At 44.9% G+C, this 19,691-nt stretch overlaps 1 protein-coding gene across 2 annotated transcripts in view; it reads right to left on the bottom strand.

Annotated features, from left to right (window-relative positions):
* Positions 1–19,691, bottom strand: part of ITGA11 (integrin subunit alpha 11) — a 315,267-nt gene that overhangs the window by 57,099 nt on the left and 238,477 nt on the right. For both annotated transcript variants that reach the window (XM_082253001.1, XM_082253002.1), the window contains one exon: positions 16,331–16,416. In XM_082253001.1, the coding sequence (XP_082109127.1) occupies positions 16,331–16,416 (86 nt within the window). The remainder of the gene's footprint in view (positions 1–16,330; positions 16,417–19,691) is intronic.

Raw genomic sequence — 19,691 nt, 5'->3', positions numbered from 1 at the left:
ATATTGGCTGGAGAAGACACAATATTCTGGCAACCAGGAAGTGAAAGGACATGGCTTAAATCAGGAAGTTCATGGGGGGGGGGGGGGCAAAGGGTTCAAGGTAACTAAGATTCAAGGCAGGAGCAGTCAAGGATTTGTCCAGGAAACTGTCCAGCATTCCAGGGTGCTCAGCAAGCAGAGTCATTGCCAGACACAGCAGAGGTCTCGGGTTCAAGTCTGGGTCCTGACACACATGCTGTACCAGCAGATGGTCTACCTCCCCTGTTGAAGCATAGTTGAGGGACAAGCCTAAGGTCGGTTAGGAATAGTTGCAAGTTTGGATTCAGCAGAAGCGTAGTCGAGGAACAAGCCAAAGGTCTGTAAGGAATAGTTGCAGCTTTGGTATCAGCAGAAACGTAGTCGAGGAACAAGCCGAAGGTCAGTAAGAAATAGTTGCAGGTTTGGATTCAGCAGAAGCATAGTCGAGAAACAAGCCAAAGGTAGGTAACAAAGAGTAGCAAAGATATTGATGACAGCAGGAGAGACAAGCGAGATATTGGCTGGAGAAGGCACAATATTCTGGCAACCAAGAAGTACAAGGACATGGCTTAAATCAGGAAGTTCATGGGGGGGGGGGGGGCAAAGGGTTCAAGGTTCAAGGTAACTAAGATTCAAGGCAGGAGCAGTCAAGGATTTGTCCAGGAAACTGTCCAGCATTCCAGGGTGTTCAGCAAGCAGAGTCATTGCCAGACACAGCAGAGGTCCCAGGTTCAAGTCTGGGTCCTGACACACATGCTGTACCAGCAGATGGTCTACCTCCCCTGTTGAACCAGTCAACCTGAGAAAGTTAGGGGAGAGTTAAACAAGACACTGTCTGCGCCAATGTAGCAGGAGCTGCCAGCAGTCGGCTGAATGCAACGGAGAAGAAAGGCGTTAAATAAACTAAAGTTGGGAAAGGACACAGAGAAATTCACTGTTTTGTTAATTTAATATATGGACTGAGCTGTGAGCAGAATGCTCCTCCCCTCCCATCTCAAGGTTTTAGTTTTGCAGATATAGCTGCTGACATGAAATGTGACATTATTCTATTTGCTGTTTTTAATACCATCTCATATCACCCCCTTTCTTATCCTATGTATAAAATAGAATGTAATAATAAAACTTGTGAGAACAGATGTTTTAAACACACAGTTGGATCCTGATCTGTTCAATGCAACTGCATACTTCATTTTATATTTAGCGTTTCAACCAAAGAATCCATACCATGTATAATAATTAATGGTTAAGCTCCACATCCCTGAGATAAAAATGTAAAAGAGAGCAAATCCCCTGGTGTTGGGACATTAAAGGCATTTCGATCGTACAGCATATTAGAGTAGTAACTATAAAATCATTTTCATTAGTACATCATAGAATAAAAAAACAAAAAACAGTGTATACATGGTTTGGACAGCTATAGATACGCAAACTGTGAGAGATAACGATGATATAATGTAACTTCCTCCACCCAACGCGTTTCAGAGAATGAATATCTTACCATTCCTGCTGTGTACTCCCACCTGAGGACACGATACTCTGCTCTTTCTGCACATACCTGATTGCAACAAGACCTTTATAATAGATTTGATACCCTGTCTATCAGACCGCATCTGGAGTACTCTGTCCAGTTCTGGTCGCCAGTCCTCAGGAGGGATGTGTTGGAGCTGAAGAGAGTCCAGAGAAGGGCAACTAAACTAATTAGGGGATTGGAGGACCTTAATTATGAAGAGCGTCTGCAATTGCTTGATTTATTCTCCCTGGAGAAGAGACGCCTGAGGGGGGACATGATAGCAATTTATAAATATCTCAATGGGGATCTCGGCATAGAAAAACCGCTATTCAGTCGAAGGGATTGCATGAGGACTCGAGGGCGTACAATGCGATTAGAGGAGAACCGTTTTAACCTCAGGCAACGCGGGGGGTTCTTTACTGTTAGGGCTACAAGATTGTGGAATTCTCTACCACAAGAGGTGGTTTCTGCGGGAAGTATGGTGGCTTTCAAAAGACTCTTAGACGTTTATCTCAAAGATCAGAACATTCAGGGCTATGTGAGATGATTACGGCCACACACACCTACACAGGTTGAACTGGATGGACTGTTGTCTTTATTTAACCTCACCTACTATGTAACTATGTAACTATGTAACTTTGTGTACTTGTTGAAGTCCAGGACTTATCTTAGGTACAGGATTGAGTCTTCAAGGTCTCAGTAATACCTGCTCCCCTATTTGAGTCTGGTGCACACCAAGCAGTTCAATTCCTAATAAATTGCTCTTCAAGAGATAATGATACATACTATTTTGAAAGTTATGCGGTCGAGCAGAACTCTCACACTCTGTTTTTCTATTTCAATAGTTTTTATTAATTGTTTTTTTAGTAAACAAGGAAAAAAACAAGGATCGCTTGGTAGAGCAGCGAACAATCCTCGCACGCTCTGAGCATGTAATATAGGAAACATACAAATGTGGGGTTTAATAGAGATTATTGAAGACCATAACATGCAGGTTAGGTCTGCTATGAGGGCCTCAACACACTAAAACTAGTCAGGACAGTAACTAAATATAAACTACTGGTAGAACATTTGAGCTTCATGAACTACGAGGCCACCATCCAACCAGCCACCTGGTGCATTGTGTGTATGCTGAACCTCGTGATCACAGATACACAACCTTACCAAAATAGAACCACAGTAGGTTGGCCTAGGTGGCAATGGGGCCTCTTACCTAAAGTTGTGTAATAAGTAAGGCTCCATCAACATTTAAGCTTTACAGCTGTCCCTTATGGGGGAACCTGCATCCAACAGTACACCCAGAAGTTATAAAAACAAGGGGTGAGTGCAGCGCTAAATAGTAGCTAGTAAATACTGAATAATCAGTCCATAGATATAAAAAAAAGTTCAAATCTTTAAAAGTCCATAAATCATATTGTCTGATAGAAAAGAACAAAGAACTCCACAGGTGTCCAAGAATAGAGCACAGTTTACACAAGAAATCCACAAAGGGTGATAGACCTTCCTCAGCCAGTGCGTAGCATGAAACGCTATTTCTCCACCACATATGTATATATGCTCACCAGAATTCACAGGGAGCCAAGCCTTAAATCAAATCCCAATGGAGATATTCCCTGAGGTTACATCCTTATTCTCACCCTGGGTACAATCAGATAGTCCGCTGTTCCGCAGCAGGGATACAGTGGACTGACGCCAGCGTGTAGAATTTGGGACTGACAGGACTTGGCCTACATGCTGGCATCTGTCCGCTGTATCCCTGCTGCGGAACAGCGGACTATATGATTGTACCCATGGTGAGAGTAAGGATGACCTTGTAACCTCAGGGAATATCTCCATTGGGATTCGATTTAAGGCTTGGCTCCCTGTGAACAGGGCAGCCATCAGGGGGGGGATAGCCCATACACTTGTAGGGGGCCCAGGCATTCCAAGGGGCCCAGGCCCCAACCAACGAGGCCGAGTTGTTGCTGCTGTAGTAACTAGCAGTTGCTAAAGCAGGGCAGCTGCAGAGTAAGCTGATGCAGCTGAAGGGATGTCTCTTTCCTGGATTGCGCTGTCTTTGCTGAAAAATATGAGGCCATCTCTTTACTGGATTGGGATATCTCTTTGCTGAATATATGGGGATGTCTCTTTGCTGGCTTGGATTTAATTTCACGTATTAAGTTGTAAGAGTGTTAAAATAGAAGTGGGTGCACTGAAGGACTCGGTTGGATGGCCATTGGGTGGATTCTGTGGGACAGCCAGAGGGTGGGCCCTGTGAAATGTTGGTGGTCAGGCCCGGAGGGGCCCAGGCCTAAAGCTGTGTAAGGGGCCCCAAAATTTCTGATGGCGGCCCTGCCTGTGAATTCTGGTGAGCATATATACATATGTGGTGGAGAAATAGCGTTTCATGCTACGCACTGGCTGAGGAAGGTCTATCACCCTTTGTGGATTTCTTGGACCAAAACAATAAGGTGATACCACCCTTCTCCTGCGCTTAGAATCCAAGCTCCCCGACCACAAACCACGGGACTTACAGCTGGCGTCTTGGATAGCTAGGTGTTGCAGCCCAAAGAGGACTGGGGTAGTCCAACGGTACTACAGGCAAAAAGAAACAAAGAAAAGGGCGCATCGACCTAGCGCATTATCCTCAATAATAGGCTTTATTTATGCAACATATATAATGGCTGCTCACAAACACAGGTGTAAAAATGATCATAACAGGCTCAGTTGCTCCAGTGTCAGGAATAGTCCATATGAAAATCCATAATCCAATGAGATGACGGTTGACGCGTTTCGAGGCTCAGCCTCTTCCTCAGAGCCACCTCTGAGGAAGAGGCTGAGCCTCGAAACGCGTCAGACGTCATCTCTTTGGATTATGGATTTTCATATGGACTATTCCTGACACTGGAGCAACTGAGCCTGTTATGATCATTTTTACACCTGTGTTTGTGAGCAGCCATTATATATGTTGCATAAATAAAGCCTATTATTGAGGATAATGCGCTAGGTCGATGCGCCCTTTTCTTTGTTTCTTTTTGCCTGTGGATTTCTTGGACACCTGTGGAGTTCTTTGTTCTTTTCTTTTAGACAATATGATTTATGGACTTTTAAAGATGTGAGCTTTTATTTACATCTATGAACTGATTATTCAGTATTTATAAGCTACTATCTAGTGCTGCACTCACCCCTTGTTTTTCTTGCTATTTAGAAGGTATATATTCACCTTTTAGTGCTAGCAGCTTGTGTATTCATAGCGCTCGCTCCCCATTGATTGATTTACACCCAGAAGTTACTGGGTGAAAAGGGGAAAGGAGAAGTGAAAGGTCCATAGGAGCGCGGTACCAAGATTGGCATGAATTAAAGAGGTGAAAGAAAAGAAGGAAAGAAAGAAAAGGGAAGGATGAATCCACTCAAACCTTGTTTTTAATGAATACATAGAATGTCCATCTGTAATGCCACTTGATTGATTACTAATGATACCTCCCACACCCTGATGAAGGAGAAATTCATTATCTGAAACGCGTCGAGTGGAGGAAGCTACACCATATCATTATTTTCTCTCACAGTTGGAGTATCTATAGCTGTCAATACCATGTATGCACTGTTTTTTTGTGTTTTTTTATTCTATGATGTACTAATAAAAATTTTATAACTACTACTCTCATATGTTGTACAATCAAAGTGCCTTTAAAGTTCCAACACCTGGGGAATTGTTGTCTTTTACAGAGAATCCATAACAGTACCAACAATGTGATCAATTAACTAGAACAGGTTGATTCTACAACTCTCACACCTTCCATCCTATTCTTGGACCATCAACATCTAGACCAGCCTTTCTCAACTTTTTCAACATCCTTGAAACAACGTTTTAGTTTCAGGGAATCCCTGCTAAAGAAAATACCATATCTACAACTCATGATACATGAGTGGGATGGTCAGTGGGAAGAATGCTCCTTACACTTGTAGTCATTTGGAAGAATTACCCCCTTACAGATATCTAAAAAATAAATGGTGTCAGGGGGAACTTATCTGGGAGGCAGTGATTGCTCATTGCTCAAGGAACCCCTAGCAACCCCCTGGAGGAACCTTTGGGCTCCATGGAACCCTGGTTGAGAAACCCTGATCTAGACTATTCATGGTGACCAGATTAAAGCTTCTTAACCAGTTGCCGACGCCCCGGTCAGGCAAAGTGACGTATGGGTACGTCACTTGCCTGTCACTTGCATGTGAGCCAATAGCGGTCGAGCTTGCACCCGCTGAGGTGTGCCCCCGCCCCGGCTCGTTCACGGGGAAGTCCGTGCGTGTGACTGGCGGACCCAATGTCTGCCGGTCACTCGCGATCGTCCGCCGTGAAGGGGGAAAGGCAGGCGGCTGATGTAAACATGTCATTCTCCCCTGTGTAGGAATAGTGATCATACGGTTCTACTATGTAGGACCGTTGATCACTGTTCCTACACCAGTAGCCATGTCCAATCACAGTTAGAAACACGCCCCTAGGGACACACTTAACCCCTCCTTCCCCAATAAAGTTAACCCCTTCCCTGCCAGTGTAATTTTGCAGTAACAGTGCATATATATAGCAATGATTACTGTAGTAATGTCACTGGTAACCCCAAAAGTGTCAAAAATGTCAGTCAAGGGTCTGATCTGTCCGCCGCAATGTCGCAGTCCCGCAAAAAAAAAAATCGCAGATCACCGCCATTACGCGTTAAAAAAAAAAAACACCAAAAATGACAAAAATCTTTCCCTTAGTTAGTAAACGCGATAACTTTTCTGCAAACCAATCAAAATATGCTTTTTGCGATTTTTTTTACCAAACATATGTAGCATAAAACAAATTGGCCTAAAATGTTAAAAAATTTTGATTTTTACATTTTATTTGGGGAATTTCATATAAAAAATTTGAAAAATATTGTTATTTTTGCAAAATTGACGCTTTTTTTGTTTATAGCGCAAAAAGTTAAAAATCGCAGAGGTGATCGAATACCACCAAAAGAAAGCTCTGTTTGTGGGAAAAAAAGGACATCAAATTTGTTTAGGTACAGCGTCGCACGACCGCGCAATTGTCCGTTAAAGTCACGCAGTGCCGAATCGCAAAAAAAAACCCCTGGTCAGGAAGGGGGTAAAATCTTCTGGGGCTTAAGTGGTTAAAGTATTGATATAAATGTTGGGGTATCTAACTGACCTGCACTGGATCTGAAGAAGTGCCTAAGAAAAGCATTTCAGAACAAGTACAAGCCTATTTAACAAAACAATGTACAGATGGATCTTGATATCTGGAGTGAAGTTAGTTCTATCAAATAGGACATTTTTGTGTTATTTTGCATCTCTTGACAGGTTGTGAAATTGTATCATGATGGAATTTATAACAAAATTAAACACATCATATTCTTAGGATCTCTTCAGACAGGAAGCCCAAAGCTTCAAATAGAAACTTGTGTAATAAAATGAAATTAATACCCCCGTACACTATAAAACTGAAAGCATGTCAACATTAATCTGTCACATGTGAGGCCAGCTCAAAGCTCTGTACATCGAAATGAGATGGTGCTGAAATGTCTTTTACTGTTCAGTTTCGTGCAGCTGTTATCCTTTAATCAGCAGTGGAAGATCAGGAGTTTTGGCCCACAGACAACACATGGTGACAAGCTTCTTGGCAATGCAATGGGGTTGATTTAGATATCTACAGACTATTCACTAAGCATTGGGAATTTCACTTAGCTTAGTAAGGTGAAGGTTCATTTCAATCACCCCATACAAGCAAAAATCAATTTTTTTTAAATTTTTTTTTAGGGGTGTACTCACTTTTGTTGCCAGCGGTTTAGACATTAATGGCTGTGTGTTGAGTTATTTTGAGGGGACAGCAAATTTACACTGTTATACAAGCTGTACACTCACTACTTTACATTGTAGCAAAGTGTCATTTCTTCAGTGTTGTCACATGAAAAGATGGAATAAAATATTTACAAAAATGTGAGGGGTGTACTCACTTTTGTGAGATACTGTAACATTCTCAAAAAAAAATAAAAAAAATGTAAAAATCTAATTTTTTCATAATTTTAGGCAAATTTGCTACATTTTTCTGCTACATATTTCTGGTAGAAAAAATCCTAGTAGGCGCATTTCGATTGGTTTGCGCGAAAGATATCGCATCTACAAACTAGGGGAAAGATTTATGTAATTGTTATTTATTTATTTTACTAGTAATGGCGGCGATCAGCAATTTTTAGCGGGAAAAGATAGAATAAAATATTTACAGAAATGTGAGGGGTGTACCTATCTTTAGCACCCTCTTAGGTAGGTGCTTGGTAGGTAAAGCCTAGTTGCTCCTTCTGCTCATCAGGGGAGCCTGATCGTTAGTTAGGCCTGCTCATGTGTTCCATGTGTGATTCATGTGGGCTGAGGGAGTGCCCCCCTTGTATCCAATGGAGAGGTACATTAGACAGTGGAGGAAACCCAGCCAATGACACACAGGCTTAGATACCGTCCCATGGGTTTGGCACAGGAAGTTGTGCATCATGGGATAGGGTATAAAACCCAGGAGCACATGAGGCAAGAGTTCTTTGGGTGGGAAGCCAGGTCCCGGAAGGAGGGTGACGGCTGTCTCTCCTTCTGTAGTTATGGATGGTGGTCACAACCCAGGCAGTCGGTCTGGTGAACCAGAAAGTGTGGCTGAACCCAGAGGTCCTGGAAATGCTGACTTAAGGAGTTGGGGCTGAAGTAAATCTGGAAAAAAAGTGTCTCTGAGGAACTTGCCCAGGGGTCTGCCCGGGAAAGGGACCACTCCAGAGTGTAGAGTCAGTGGACGGGTGTCAGCACACAGAGATAGAGTGAAAGGGGGTGCCAAGTTTAAAGCCCTGAAGAGAATTTCAAGCAGGAACACTTAAAATACCTTCACCTTAGTGGCAGGGTGAAGCAGTGGCCTTGCCGCACTCTAAAGTCAGTTGTCCTCACTATTGTGAATAGTTGTCAGTTGGAGTATCCCACTCATCCCTTCTCCTATCCAAGTTCTCAATAAAAACACAAAAACAACATCCCCTGGACTGATCATTGACTGAGCCAAGGACTTAAAGTACTAATTTTCTGCTATCAGTTGCTAAGGGTAACCTAGGGGAATCCAGAAAGTGTTATATCCAGCAGTCCCCTAGGGGGCAGTGCTACACATACATAACAGACTATAATGTAGGCACCTGCCTACATACCACCTGCAAATGAATGTAGGGAGAGGCAGTAGCCTGGAAGTCAAGGGAGAAAGAGATGTAGAGGGGCCCCTGGAAAGAGAACAGGCATGTAGTGCTGGTGGAGTTTGTTTCCTGTATCCAGGTGACAGGAATTGCTGGGTTGGTGAATGCTGGTGCAGACTTTCCGGCACCGGCTCCAAAATGCGGTGCACCTAGCAGTTGATGTTCTCTAACTGTAGTGGTGTGCTTAACCACTTCAATCAATACAGGGCACTTTCACCCCCTTGCTGCCCAGGCCAATTTTCAGCTTTCAGTGCTGTTGCATTTTGAAACACAATTGCACAGTCATGCAACGCTGTACCCCAACAACATTTTTATAAATATGTTCGCACAACTAGAGCTTTATTTTGGTGGTATTTAATCATCACTGAGTTTTCTATGTTTTGCCAAACAAGCAAAAAACTGAAAATTAGGGGGAAAAAAAGTCTCTTAGTTTATGTTAGAAAATTTTGTAAAGAAGTAATTTTTCTCCTTCGCTGATGGGCACTGATGACGCAGCACTGATGGGCACTGATGACGCAGCACTGATGGGCACTGATGAGGAGGCACCAATGTGCAGCACTGATGGGCCCTGATAGGCAGCACTGATATGAGGCACTGATAGGCGGCACTGATAGATGGTACTGATAGGGGGCACTGATGAGGAGGAACTGACAGGCATCACTGAAGGGCACTGACAGGCATCATGGATGGGCACTGATTGGCATCACTGATAGGCACTGATTGGCATCACTGGTGGGCACTGACATGCATTACCGATGGGGCATATCTCCCCTTTTAGGAAAGATGCTTATTGGCTCTCCTCTTCTCACACACTGTCAGTGTGAGGAGTGAACTCCTGATAACCGGCATTTCCAATTTACACTGTGATCAGCTGTGATTGGACACAGCTGAGCACATGGTAAAGACCCTATCTCATATGCTCTTTTCTGGAGATCGGTGATGCTGTGTGTCCCCGGTGCTCGCCCCAGGGGTGTGCAGGGGGCGGCCCGTTCTGAAGGACGTCATATGACGTTCACTCAGAACGGGAAATCCCCCATCTGGCCATCATTCTGCTATAGGCCAGGTGGAAAGGTGTTAATGTTGACAGTACAAGTTAGCCACGGATTACTAGAGGGTTAACGGTGTTCATTTTGAATCATTTCTAAGTCTGGAGTTGTGCTTTAATGCTGATTTTGCATGGCCTCAAACTCCTGCCTAGAATCTAAGCAATTAGCAAGTGTAGTCCTTAGTCTTCCCTACTAGAGTGCCCAAGCCCAGCCCACGTGCTTTCTGGAGTGTCAGTTCCCTAGACCAGTGTTCCTCAACCCTGGCCCTCAGGGCCCACTAACAGGCCAGGTTTGCAAGATAACTGAAATACATCCCAGGTGATCTAATTTGCTGCTCAGTGATTGCAGTACTCTAGTCTGCATCTCCCCAAGGTAATACTTAAAATCTGACCTGTTAGTGGGCCCTGAGGACCACTGCCCTAGACCTCTTTGCTCCCTGACTGGCCTTATCTGTATATTCCACGCCATTTCAAGGTTTCTTATTTAGTAGTTAGGAGCTCAGAACACTTTTGGTGTGCTGGCCAATACTGTCTTTGTCTTCAATCTTAGCATTGTGCTGCTATTTTACTTTTAGGAGGGAAAGAATGTGCCCTACTTACAATTTTCCACTGTCCCAATATTTGTAAATTACCATACTGTGAGACGAGCAGACGGCTCGAATTATGTGCCACCACCAGACTCGGAGATCAGGGGAATGAGTGGACGTTTCTGTTTAGACAACTTTACTTTATTACTTTCATAACTACCGAGCAATCCAGAGCAGATGTTTAATTCGGCTACCATTGTGTTCATCTATCCAAAATTTTCCAGTTAAATGACAATTTACTCTTTAAATTTAAAGATTGTTTTCATGAGTCTCAGCAGAACTTATGCTTGGGTCCCTCAAGCTCTTTTCGGTGCCCCTTTAACTGATGTCCTGTCTATTGAGAATCTTAGTTTATTACCATCCAGACATTCAAGGTAAGTAACACTATACGCTCAGACGCTACTGTGTATTGTTAGCGTGCCGAGGGAATGATGGAAATGTTTGCATTACAGAGACATGTGCTTTCAATAAATACTCCACCTCATTGGAGGAAGAGCTCAGACAATCTGGATTAGATGATCCAACGAGGTGAGGAGAACATACTCTTTGACTCTTGGGACGTTTATATAGATGGTATTATAGTCAATAAACAAGAGAATGTAATAACACCTGACTGTATATAAAGGTGAGATGTATATATATATATATATATATATATATATATATACTAGCTGTCCTATATCCCAAATAACTGGAATAAAAAAAGGTGCCTCTAACCACTAAACCAGGCATGTCCATCCTGCGGCCCGGGGGCCGCATGCGGCCCAGAGCCCCAGGCAATGCGGCCCACTGCCCCCTGACAATTTTTTTTTTTTTGATGAGGAAGAAGGAAGTTGGGTCGGGGGCACCGCCACAGAGGCTGCCTCAGAAGGGATCATCCTCTAGTTGTGTTAAATTAGTGCTGGGGGGGGGGGGGGCAGCAGCGCGGGAAGGGCACGGCGGCATTTTATTACTTATATACCTTAACTATAGTTTATATTTTATATGCGGCCCGAGAAAATTTCTCTACACTCAATGTGGCCCCGAGAAGCCAAAAGGTTGGCTTCAAACAAAAGGAATGACCGCACTTCCGATAAATTTCAAAGAAAGGAGTGTCTTTATTCCACATCAATCGAATTGGCAAATACAAATACACGCTGTGAGTGCAGGACAACCGGTGGACGCGTTTCACGACTGGATATGTCGCTTATCCATCACCAAGTTCACTTTGGATGTGCATCAGCCATATATACACCATATATACACCCCCAAATATACATATGTATATATGGCTGATGCACATCCAGAGTGAACTTGGTGATGGATAAGCGACATATCCAGTCGTGAAACGCGTCCACCGGTTGTCCTGCACTCACAGCGTGTATTTGTATTTGCCAATTCGATTGATGTGGAATAAAGACACTCCTTTCTTTGAAATTTATCGGAAGTGCGGTCATTCCTTTTGTTTGAAGCTATCCTGGATTGCGGATCCGACCAGCACCTGATCCCAGTCTCACCTGGAGCGGTCTTCCCTGTTTGGATTCTGTCTAAGCCAAAAGGTTGGACACCCATGCACTAAACAAATGCATCTGATCTCTGCAATTGATGGGAGGCATCAATGGGACAACACTGGCGATTCTATTTTTTTGCTGTTGAGAGATTTAACTACTCAATCACAGTTATCTCATTAACAGAGATGAGTGGGGTTTAGTCCGAACTTAATCCGAATCCCAGTACAGCAGAACCAATAGGAAGGTGTCACATAATCGTGTCTCTGCTAACCAACAATGAGGCACTATTCCTTCCACTGACACCTATAGTGGGGTAAAATTCCCCCAGTGGAAGAATTAGTGTCCTATCATTGGTATCACTGGGAGGAACAGTGCGTAATTTTGTGACAGTTTCCCACGAGTTCTGCCAGACTATATTCCAACCGAGTTTGGACCAAACCCAGCTTATCTCTACCTTTTAGCAGCAAACCAATGTAAGTTAATTCCCTCAGTGATAGTGGGATAACTAGTGCCCCCTCATTGTTGTCAGTGGGAGGAATAGTGCCCCATCATAGATGTCAGTGGGAGGAATAGTGCCCCATCGTTGGTGTCAGTGGAAAGAATGGTGAACCATTATTGGTATCAGTGGGAGGAACAGTACCCCATCATTGGTATTAGCGGGAGGAATAGTGCCCCATCATTGGTATCAGTGGGAGGAATAGTGCCCCATCATTGGTATCAGTAGGAGAAAGTGCCCCATCATTGGTATCAGTGGGAGGAATAGTGCCCCATCATTGGTGTCAGTGGGAGGAATAGTGCCCCATCATTGGTGTCAGTGGGAGGAATACTGCCCCATCATTGGTATCAGTGGGAGGAATAGTGCCCCATCATTGGTGTCAGTGGGAGGAATAGTGCCCCATCATTGGTATCAGAGGGAGGAATAGTGCCCCATCATTGGTATCAGTGGGAGGAATAGTGCCCCATCATTGGTATCAGTGGGAGGAATAGTGCCCATCATTGGTGTCGGTGGGAGGAATAGTGCCCCATCATTGGTATCAGTGGGAGGAATAGTGCCCCATCATTGGTATTGGTGGGAGGAATAATGCCCCATCATTGGTATCAGTGGGAGGAATAGTGCCCCATCATTGGTATCAGTGGGAGGAATAGTGCCCATCATTGGTATCAGTGGGAGGAATAGTGCCCCATCATTGGTGTCGGTGGGAGGAATAGTGTCCCATCATTGGTGTCGGTGGGAGGAATAGTGCCCCATCATTGGTATCAGTGGGAGGAATAGTGCTCCATCATTGGTATTGGTGGGAGGAATAATGCCCCATCATTGGTATCAGTGGGAGGAATAGTGCCCCATCATTGGTATCAGTGGGAGGAATAGTGCCCATCATTGGTATCAGTGGGAGGAATAGTGCCCCATCATTGGTGTCGGTGGGAGGAATAGTGTCCCATCATTGGTGTCGGTGGGAGGAATAGTGCCCCATCATTGGTATCAGTGGGAGGAATAGTGCCCATCATTGGTATCAGTGGGAGGAATAGTGCCCCATCATTGGTGTCGGTGGGAGGAATAGTGCCCCATCATTGGTGTCGGTGGGAGGAATAGTGTCCCATCATTGGTGTCGGTGAGAGGAATAGTGCACCATTATTGGTATCAGTTTGAGGAATAGTGTCCTATCACTGGTATTTCCCACATCCAATTCACATGACAGGAGAGTGTGACTGGCTCTCAATGAAGCCGGTTCACACAGTCCCCGGGCGGCCACAATCTACACTGGAAAAGGGTCCAGTGCGTCTTTGGCTCTGTTTCAGGCCTGAATTCAGGCAACAATTCGGACCTGATTCACACCTGAATCAGAGAACAGGTACACACTGGACCCCCTTGCAGAGACCTGTGGCCGCAGCTAGTGTGAACCCAAACGAATGCCTCCTCACCGCTTGTCAAATACCCTCTGAAGAGAGATCCACCTGAGATAACTCTTCGGAGGCCTCTGCTAGTTTAAATGAGCCCTGCAGTATTGGGATTGTGACACAGATTTAGGAAACCTGCCAGGACAGCTATGTAAGTAACCTAAGCATTTTTCTTTATTCTAGCACCTCTGGGGAGGGCTCACTGCAAGTGCACATTTTACCTAGTCCCTGAAGTTCAGCCCCAGCCTTCATCACCATGTAGCCCTAGCTTTATTCTCTGAGTAAATTGCACCGCACATTTCCTGATCAACACCTTCACTTACTTTTCTTCCATTGTCGCAGCCTACCCTTTGCAGACAAGATAACATGGAGGGAATGTATTATATAAAGGGGCCATGTAGAATTATAGGAAGCTGCGATGACTTCTTTAATTCCCCCCATCCGCAGTGAGAGCTATAAGCTTTAACCTCCCTGGCGGTCTGATTATGTCAGGATTTCTGTGCTAAAAGTGATACATTGTTTTGCATGGAAATCTGTTGTTTTGTATTTTAAAACTCACCTTCCCCTGTGAGCCCCCGCCGCCCTCCAGCCATCCTCCCGCTGTCCTCTCGCCGTCCTCCCCCGCCGTCCTCCCGCTCTGTGCTCGGCCGATGCCGGCACCTGCCTTTCCGGTTCCCTTCCCCGCAAGCGTTGCGACGCAGGGGGTGGAACCGGCGGCAATTTCAAAAATGTAAATACACCAAATGAGATGATAGAAAGCTGTGATCGGATTACATTGTATCATCCCATTTCACCACAGGATTTCACCTGGAGACTTTTCCAGTGTCCTGCCTGTGTTTTTCCAGTTCTTTGTGCCTGGAAAATAGAGAACGACCATGGCGTCCAAAAAGCGTTCTTTTTGCGCAAAAGCGCTTTTAGACGAACTGAAAAATAGTGTCAGTGAAACTGAGTTACTTGAAGAACTGAGCGATAGCGATTAATGGGAAAATTGGTCATCAGGTACGGAAAGGGACGACAGCGACGATTCTGATGCCTCTTTCTGGCACATCGCTTGTAGAATTTGGGAAGTTTATCAAATGATTCTTCAGAATTTCCAACGGAGCGATGTGCCAGAAAGAGACATCAGAATCGTCGCTGTCCTCACTTTCCGTACCTGATGACCAATTTTCCCACCTATCGCTATCGCTCAGTTCTTCAAGTAACTCCGTTTAGCTGTCGCTGTTTTCCAGTTCGTCTAAAAGCGCTTCTGCACAAAAAGAACGCTTTTTGGACGCCATGGTCGTTCTCTAGTTTCCAGGCACAAAGAACTGGAAAAGCACAGGCAGGGCACTGGAAAAGTCACCAGGTGAAATCCTGTGGTGAAATGGGATGATACAATGTAATCCGTTAGGATCACAGCTTTCTATCATCTCATTTGGTGTATTTACATTTTTGAATTTGCCGCCGGTTCCACCCCCCTGCATCGCAACGCTCGCAGGGAAGGGAACCGGAAGACAGGTGCCGGCATCGGCCGAGCACAGACCGGGGAAAGAGTGGGAGGATGCCTGCAGGACGGCGGGGAGGACGGCGGAGGATCGCAGGGAAGGTGAGTGTGATTCTGGGGTAATCCCAAGTGTGGCTCAGGGTTACCGCTTTTGGTACTGAAAATTAACCCCGAGCCACACTCAGAAATACCGCTAAGGAGGTGCCAGCCCCAGCCTTCATCACCATGTAGCCCTAGCTTTATTCTCTGAGTAAATTGCATCCAATAAAAGTAAAATATCAGCTATAGCTGTGCATCGGGTAGGCCCCTCCAGCTGTTGCGGAACTACAAGTCCCATCATGCCTCTGCCTGTGATAGTCATGCTTGTAACTGTCAGTCTTGCAATGCCTCATGGGACTTAGGCTGGCCATACACTATACAATTTTCTTGTTCAACTTTCCTTTAGATTTACCAAAACCATGTAATATAGGGTCAAACCTAAACACTTTCAAATTTGTATGCAGTCAGGCAGGCCCTTGCACTACATAGTTTAAGGTAAATCTAAAGGAAATTGAATAAGAAAATTGTATGGTGTATGGCCAGCCTTATAGTTCCGCAACAGCTGGAGGGCCACCAGTTTAACACCTGTGGGGTAGGGAGTTCATTAATTTACTATCATTTTTGGGTGGACTGCCATTTTCTAATCTGCACTACAAAGTGACAGTTGGGAACTCCTTATTTCCAGATCAACACCTTTACTTACTTTTCTTCCATTGTCGCAGCCTACCCTTTGCAGACATGATAACATGAAGGGACTGTATGATATAAAGGGGCCATGTAGAATTATAGGAAGCTGCGATGACTTCTTTCATTCCCCCCCATCCTCAGTGAGAGCTATAAGCTTTAATAGACAATTAATAGAGAAGACGCAATGCGTTGCACACATGTTCCTAATGAATACCAGAGACGTGACATCTAGGAATGCTCAATGAGTAAATATTATTTGCAGACATTTATACTGTACATTCTTCATTGCATACACGTGTTACAGATTCTAGATAGTGACCTATACGCGGCACGGACTTACGCATACACGTACATGGCAGTCGGGATATCGTGTCTCACATCCAAGTAGAGGTCAGGGACGCAGCGCTCATCCTGGTTACACCCATTCCAGAACGGAACCTGAACCAAAAGATGTGTCATCAACATTTGGTGTAAATAAATACTGCACAGCTTCAGATTCCTCACACAGGACTAACATTTCTCTATTTCTAGGAAGCAAATCACCCTCCCTAAAGAAGAAATTCATTCTAGATAAAAACCAGAAGGCCTTAAAGTGGTTGTAAACCTTTCCATATACCCAGCGGAGTGACTGGCCTCAAGTGACACACAAAGATGGGACAAATATTCCTACATAAGTTGTACCTCGTTCCTCTGCTATCAGCATGAATCACTTCTGACAAGTTTTCCTGACACCAAGAGAAAAAAGGTGACAGGGGAGAGATCTCCTGCACACAACATGTGATTGAGAGCCTTGACCCTGTTCCTGTGTGCTGTGTGAAGGGCAGGGCCGCTTATATCAGTCCTCCTGTAGGGGGCCCGGGCACACAGGGGGGGCCTCAACAGCACAGAGAAACAGGGCGGTCGGTGGAGGGGCAGTTACAGAAGGAAGCCCTGTGTGGCTCTCTGCAGTAGTGATCGACCAATATCGTTTTTTCGTTGCCAATACCGATACTTTGGCCAATGCATATCGGTATCAGCCGATATGGCCCGATATTTTTGTACATTCAAAAAAAATTTTTTTTACATTTTTTTTTAAAAGGTACTTTTTTGGAGGGATCTGGGGGTCTAAAAGACCCCAAACCCCTCCTCTGCACTTAAAAGCATTCAAAACGTCAAGTTTGGCTGTTTTGAATGATATATTTTTTTTTAATCTGGCGCCAGACAGTATCCGGAAGTGACGTCACTCATTACATCACTTCCGGGTTTTTACATAGAGACCCGATCAGAGACAAATGTGGCTTTGATCGGGTCTTCGGCAGCCGCAAAGGCTGGTTGCCCGGGTCTCCCAGTGGGACGGGAAGGCGGCGGGAGGGCGGGGACATCCCCTCCCGCTCCTTGTAATGACAGCCGAGCAGCTTCTCAGCCGCATCGGTTGTCATTACAAGACAGCCGACCATCGGCTATGGACGCCAGTACCGGGGTGATGCCTCTAGCTGCAGGTATCACTCCGGTACAGCACTTTCCTGAAATATCGGCAATATCGCTAACCTCCAGGGTCGATTCCGATATATATCGGGAAAAGTGCATATCGGCCCTCGATATATCGGCTTTGCCGATAATCGGCCGATCCCTACTCTGCAGCAGCTGAAAGCCATTTTCTCCCCCGCCTTCCAGCTTTCAACTGCTGCAGGGCGGGCCACAGACACAGGGCATCATTCCTGTAATTGCTTCTTCAACACCTATCTCTCTCCCTGTTCTGCCCCCTCCTGACCCACCTCCCCATGGGCCCCCCTTTCACTGTGCCCCCTCCCCCCCCCCTGCCTCCCGCAGCGCTGCAGGCTTCCCTGTCCTGGGAAAAAATAACAAATTGTAAAAAAAAAAACAACAATTAAACATTGTAATACAAAAATTGCAAAATAAAATAATTGTAAACATTTTTAACTTTTAAAAAATGTAAAAAAACTAAAAAGGGCTAATACAAACAGTTTATATTTTATGTTTGTGTCCACTAATAATGATTTTAGTGTATTCAGGGGGGGCCTGCCAGGTAGGCTGTATGTGGCCCCGTGATTTCGAACAGCAGCCCTGTGAAGGGTTGTGTGTCCCTTCCCTCCAATCAGCTCTCATTGATCTCTGCAGAGTGTAACTTCAGCTCCCCGCCCATTGCTTTCTGTAAGCTCAGACAAGCTTTATAAATTCTGGATTTTGAATAAATAGAGAAGACAAGACTGCAAATAAACAGGTATAACTTTACAGTGAGGGGAAAAAAGTATTTGACCCCCTGCTGATTTTGTACATTTGCCCACTGACAAAGAAATGATCAGTCTATAATTTTAATGGTCGGTTTATTTTAACAGTGAGAGACAGAATAACAACAAAAATATCCAGAAAAACGCATTTCAAAAAAGTTATAAACTGATTTGCATTTTAATGAGTGAAATAAGTATTTGAACCCTTCGAAAAAACATGACTTAGTACTTGTTGGCAATCACAGAGGTCAGACGTTTCTTGTAGTTGGCCACCAGGTTTGGACACATCTCAGGAGGGATTTTATCCCGCTGCTCTTTGCAGATCCTTTCCAAGTCATTAAGATTTCGAGGCTGATATTTGGTAACTCAAACCTTCAGCTCCTTCCACATATTTTCTATGGGATTAAGGTCTGGAAACTGGCTAGGCCACTCCAGGACCTTAATTTGCTTCTTCTTGAGCCACTCCTTTGTTGCCTTGGCCGTGTGTTTTGGGTCATTGTCATGCTGGAATAACCATCCATGACCCATTTTCAATGCCCTGGCTGAGGGAAGGAGGTTCTCACCCAAGATTTGACGGTACATTGCCCCGTCCATCATCCCTTTGATACGGTGAAGTTGTCCTGTCCCCTTAGCAGAAAAAAATCTCCAAAGCATAATGTTTCCACCTCCATGTTTGATGGTGGGGATGGTGTTCTTGGGGTCATAGGCAGCATTCCCCCTCCTCCAAACACGGTGAGTTGAGTTGATGCCAAAGAGCTTGATTTGGTCTCATCTGACCACAACACTTTCACCAAGTTCTCCTCTGAATCATTAAGCTGTTCAGGCCTTTTTTTCTCAGAGAATAGGTACAGGAACTCCTCCCTTCTGAGTCACCCCTTAACTCTGTCCCCTACCCACCCCCGAGCACCATTCCTTGGTTTCACCCCCTACCCACCTCCCAGTACCACCCCTTTTAGAGAATTAATGATAACAAGAAAGGCAATATAATAGATCTAGAAACAATGGACACTGCAGCGACAATAGATCCACCCCTGCAACAATGGACTTCCAACATCCAGCATCAATAGACTCTCCAGCAGCATTAGGCCCCTCCCTCAACAGTAGATCCCTCCCAGCAATGATTGATTCCCTGCAACATGATACCCCACCAGCAACAAGAGACTTCCCCAGCAACAATAGACCCTCTGCGCAAATAGACCCCCTCCAGCAGCAAATAGATCCCCTCCAGCAGCAAATAGATCCCCTCCAGCAACAAATTGATCCCATCCAGCAACACTATATTCCCCAGTAGCCAGCATCAATAGACCCTCCAGCAACCAGCAACAAAGACCCCTCCCTCAACAATAAATCCCTCCCAGCCACAACTGACCCACCAGCAGCAAAAGACCCACCAGGGCAACAATAAATCCCTATGAGCAACAGAAGTCCTCCCCAGCAACAATAGACCCCCATCCTCTGCAGCAATAGATTCCCTATTAGCCAGCA

This window comes from Pelophylax lessonae (genome assembly GCF_965119305.1).
Source record: "Pelophylax lessonae genome assembly, chromosome: 4".
NCBI classification, from domain to species: Eukaryota; Metazoa; Chordata; class Amphibia; order Anura; family Ranidae; genus Pelophylax; species Pelophylax lessonae.
Note: the sequence above shows the minus strand (reverse complement) of the source record. Positions and strands in the feature narration are given on the sequence as shown.